Source organism: Otolemur garnettii, unplaced genomic scaffold, assembly GCF_000181295.1.
Source record: "Otolemur garnettii isolate 467f Iridium unplaced genomic scaffold, OtoGar3 scaffold00014, whole genome shotgun sequence".
Lineage (NCBI taxonomy): Eukaryota > Metazoa > Chordata > Mammalia > Primates > Galagidae > Otolemur > Otolemur garnettii.
Genome location: NW_003852409.1, coordinates 31,328,317 through 31,333,330, shown reverse-complemented (window position 1 = coordinate 31,333,330; position 5,014 = coordinate 31,328,317). Strand labels below are relative to the sequence as shown.

At 45.1% G+C, this 5,014-nt stretch overlaps 1 protein-coding gene across 1 annotated transcript in view; it reads right to left on the bottom strand.

Moving 5' to 3' along the window:
- Positions 1 to 5,014, bottom strand: part of SPTAN1 (spectrin alpha, non-erythrocytic 1) — an 89,219-nt gene that overhangs the window by 41,932 nt on the left and 42,273 nt on the right. Inside the window, 3 exon segments of the mRNA XM_023510575.1 lie at positions 1 to 109; positions 2,399 to 2,458; positions 3,503 to 3,651. The exon segment at positions 1 to 109 is cut by the window's left edge and continues 1 nt beyond it. Coding sequence (XP_023366343.1) covers positions 1 to 109; positions 2,399 to 2,458; positions 3,503 to 3,651 — 318 coding nt within the window.

Below are 5,014 nucleotides of genomic sequence, written 5' to 3'. Positions count from 1 at the left end.
ATTGATCCACTGCTGTAGTTCGTTTGCTTCACGGAACAACATAAACTTCTTACAACTCTTCTCCAACATGCCTTTCCGCTTTTCGCCCAGTTCCAGAAGAGAATGGTATCTAATGTAATTCAACAGAGTGACAAGAGGGGCAAGGAAGGCAGTTAGCATCCTACAGATGTTAACACATGGGCAAACCACTAGATGTCTCCCAGGTGTGGATCCAAGGCTAGGAGTGTGGAATGATGATGCCCTAGTGACAAAGTCCAGCACGCATATGAAGACAAAGACCCCAGGGACCCACATCATCTCAGGGATAAGTGTACACTGTCTTCTTCACAGCAAGACAGCCAGAATAGCCAGGTACACCTATCCCAAGGTCAGTGCTGCAATTATACCATCACAACCACAAAGACTGAGACCAAGCGCTTAGCACTAACTAACACAGGGTTCATGCGACTATAGCTGAGATGAGATGAACTTGCTGGCCAGGATGTACACAGAGAGTTTTTATTCTCTTCTTTTATAATTTCCTGAGAAGCCTCCAGGTGGGAAGTGAGGTGGGGGAAAGGACGCTGAGCTTTAAAACAGCCGATGTAGGATGTCTATATCTGTGGATCAGCTGGACGTTTCTTTCTTTCTTTTTTGGGAAAGAGTTTTGCTTTGTCACCCTCAGTAGACTGCTGGCGTCATACTTCATAGCTACCTCAAACTCCTGGGCTCAAAGTGATTCTCTTGTCTGAGTCTACTGAGTAGCTGGGACTACAGGTGCCCACCACAACACCAAGCTATATTTATTTATTTAGATAGAGCCTCAAGCTGTTACCCTGGGTAGAGTGCCATGGCGTCACAGGTCACAGCAACCTCCAACTCCTGGGCTTAAGTGATTCTCTTGCCTCAGCCTTCCAAGTAGCTGGAACTACAGGCACCTGCCACAGTGCCCCACTATTTTTTGGTTATTGTTGTCATTGTTGTTTGGCAGGCCCAAGCTGGATTCAAATCCGCCAGCTCAGGTGTATGTGGCTGGCACCTTAGCTGCTTGAGCTACAGGCGCCAAGCTGACTGGCTATTTTAGAGACAAGGTCTTGCTCTTGTTTAGGCTGGTCTCTAACCCATGAGCTCAGGCAATCCGCCTGTTTCAACCTCCACACTGTTAGGATTACAGGCGTGAGCCATGCACCCGGGCAGGTGGATATTGGTAGAAGTTTATGTCTATATTTATACAGTATCTGTATCATTTTGTTACATGGAAGGTTTATCTTAAGAAAAACTGATGGATAGGGTGGCGCCTATGGCTCAAAGGAGTAGGGCACTGGCCCCATATACCGGAGGTGGTGGGTTCAGACCTGGCCCCAGCCAAAAACTGCAAAAAAAAAAAAAAAAAAACCTGATGGATATTTAGTGTTTATAAAACAATAAAGATTGAACTCCTATCTTTGAAGACATGAAAATGACAAACTATAGGGCAGGCATGGTGGTTCATGCCTGTAATCCTAGCACTCTGGGAGGCTGAGGCGGGTGGACTGCTTGAGCTTATGAGTTTGCGACCAGAATGAGCCACCGTGAGATCCTGTCTCTACTAAAAATAGAAAAACTGGTTTGCCGCCTGTGGCTCAAGCGGCTAAGGCGCCAGCCACATACACTGGAGCTGGCGGGTTTGAACCCAGCCTGGGGCTGCCAAACAACTATAACTACAACCAAAAAATAGCCAGGTGTTGTGGGGAGCACCTGTAGTCCCAGCTACTTGGGCAGTTGAGGCAAGAGAATTACTTAAGCCCAAGAGTTTGAGGTTGCTATGAATTGTGATATCATAGCACCCTACCAGGGCAACATAATGAGACTCTGTCTCAAAGAAAAAAAAAAGAAAAACTGAGGCAAGAAGATTGCTTGAGCCTGAGTTTGAGGTTGTTGTGAGCTGTGATGCCACAGCACTCTACTGAGGGCGACATAATGAAACTGTCTCAAAAAAATAAAATAAAATAAAAGTCTAGAATCACCATCAAAACTAAGCTTCTCAAACTGAAACAAAAAATGAGCTGCCAAGAATCAGAGCACTTTAACACTTTAAAGAAAGGTATATAATTTTCTTCCTATTAAGGAAAACTATAGAATGGCCTTCAGCTTGCTGCTAATAGTGGCTGGTCCACCACAACAACCAATAGGAGGGGACCCAACACCACTCTGAACACACAGCTGCATATTCAAGCAACCAAAGAGGTAAGCAGTCACCAGCTGAGGTGGCTGCACCACCACCACCTCCCTGTGCAGGAAAGCTGCCGCGCAGACATGTAGTTCCTCCCACCACCTCAACTTTCTGGATGAACATGGGCCTTGGAGAGAAGCGGCAGAGGGAGAATGGATGGGGTAGCAGTGAACGTGGGGTGCTTAGCAAGGCTCTCAGCCTACTCACAGTTCTTCCACCTGTTTCATACGCAGAGATACACTGCCGGCCTCCTTAGTTATGCGTGTCCTGCACAGAGGGGGCACAGCAAAAGCATGCACAAATTAGTGGGATTAATCCACAGGGATCAAAGCGGCAGCTCCAATAGGTGCCAGGATGGTGGATGTGTAAAGTGGGAAAGACTAAGGGGTCATTCAAGCAGGCAAGGCCATGAATGAAATCACAGTAATGAAAGAGCAGAAAATTTAAATTAGAGGGTTAGTTCACCTTCATTTTCCTGACAAGTCTACCATGTTTAAGGCAGATTTTTCTGTACTGTAAATAATGACTGGTAACCTCACAGAGCATAGCCAGGGAACAATGGACTGCCCTTAGAGAGAGATTTTACTCAGTGCTAATAAGCAATGTAGCCACATATTTGATCTACTTTTTTGTTCTCATATTAATGCCTCAGGTCATTGGCAAGAACACAACCCCAAACCCCTTATCCTATGTTAACAGCACAAAATCTACAAATGCACAAATAACTCTGATCCTTTTGAGTTCACTGGGGTCAGAAAAATTCCATTATTCCACCTAAACTCTAGTGGGAAAGCATTTTCTAGATATTTCCCAAGTGTCCAAAGCTGTTGATTTCACTTACATAGAAGGAAAAGCCCTAAAGGAGGGAACAGGTCAACATGGTGGCCTGACTACAGAGAAGAGGACAGAGCTGGTCTACAGAAGAGGAACCCCATTCTCAGAACAGAAAGCCATGGTAGAAAGAGAAGCTCTCTCTGCAACCTTTCCAAGGGATATAGCAGTAGGGTGAAAATGTCATTTCAAAAAGCATCTCAAACCATTTCAAAGGCAAAGGTTAAAATGGCAATGATTATAACATTTCTGTTTAGGAAAAGAAACTCAGGAACACTGGTAGAAAAAAATAAAACAAAGGAAAATAAGGTGTCAGTTAGGGATTTCAGACTCCAACATGGGTCTGTGGGCTACACGTGACCTGGTGAAAGAGAAGGAGAGCAGATGGGTCCAGAAGCCTGAGGACATGCCTGAAGGCTTGGCCGACCAGAACGGCAAAGTAAGCCTCTGGCCCTGTGTGGCCAACTATGTCACCCTTACTGAGTGTCAATCTGTTCCTGCCGAAGTGCTATGCTTCCTTGCTCTTCCAGAAGGTTCTCCCGGGAGGCTGACTGGGCTGGATCCAATTTCTTCACATATGCAGCTGGCACAAATCCCTGACGATCATTCACTTCCACTTTCCACCAGTCCTAAGGGGGAAAAGGGAAAACTGAAAGCAAATTCCTTCTTTGAGGGATGATCCAAAGAGGCCTATGTGTACATAAACACACAAAAGAGGGCTCTAATCATTTAAGAGACTGTGACAGTATCAAAGTCACTTCAAGCAATTCCCCAAAATTCAGTACCTTCCAGACCCTGCCTGGGGAGGGTCACAGGTGCAACAGCAATGCCACCTACCAGAAAGTCCAGTCTTCTAGTGCCGTGCTGCCCGACACTGCTGCCACTAGCCACATAGGCCCACTGAACGGTCAGTAGGTTGAAATTAAATTCAATTAAAAAACTCAGTTACTTAGCCATATGTCAAATGTTTACTATCACATATGGCTAGCAGTTACACTGGAGGCAGCATAGACATAAAATTCCTTCCACCACAGAAAGTGTCAGTGGACAATGCTGCTCTTGAACAAACCAGAGTTGGACCACAGGCTTGGTTTAGGCTTAAATCAGAATCCACAGAAAAATATGAATCACAGGTTTCCTTGTACTCTATATGACAAGGGTAATTGAGATGGAGGGCTAAGGAGGCTCTTACTTATTTTAAGGATCACTTGCACAAGTATTATAGTAAGGAGACTCTTAGCAATGGTCAAGAATGTTTCTCTAGCCTGAACCAAAATGGGAAGCAGGCTTCTTTTCAGGATCAGTAAGATAATCTGTGATTGGTTCAGTGCCTATAGATCAGTGGCTAGGGCACCAGCCACATACACCAGAGCTGGCAGGTTCAAACCCAGCCCAGGCCTACCAAACGCCAATGATAATTACAACAAAAAAATAGCCAGGCGTTGTGGTAGGCACCTATAGTCCTAGCTACTTAAGAAGCTGAGGCAAGAAAATCGCTTAAGCCCAAGAATTTGAGGTTGCAATGACCTGTGATGCCACGGCACTCTACCAAGGGTAACAATGTGAGACTCTGTCTCAATTAAAAAAAAAAAAAAAGGCTCAGCACCTGTAGCTCATGCAGCTAAGATGCCAGCCACATACATCAGAGCTGGTGGGTTATAATCCAGTCCGGGCCTGCCAAACAACAATGACAACTATAACCAAAACATAGCCAGGCATTGTGGTGGGCGCCTATAGTCCCAGTTACTTGGGAGGCTGAGCCAAGAGAATTACTTAAGCATAGGGTTTGGAGGTTGCTATTAGCTGTGACGCCACGGCACTCTACCCAGGGTGATAGCTTGAGGCTCTGTCTCAAAAAAAAAAAAAAAAAAGATAATGTGTGATAGATCATGAGCCTCACTTTAAGGCTATTGTCACCAGAAAGTACCAAAGACAAAAAGCTAATGAACTCAGATTTTTTAAAAATAATAATAATTGGCTCGGCGCCTGTGG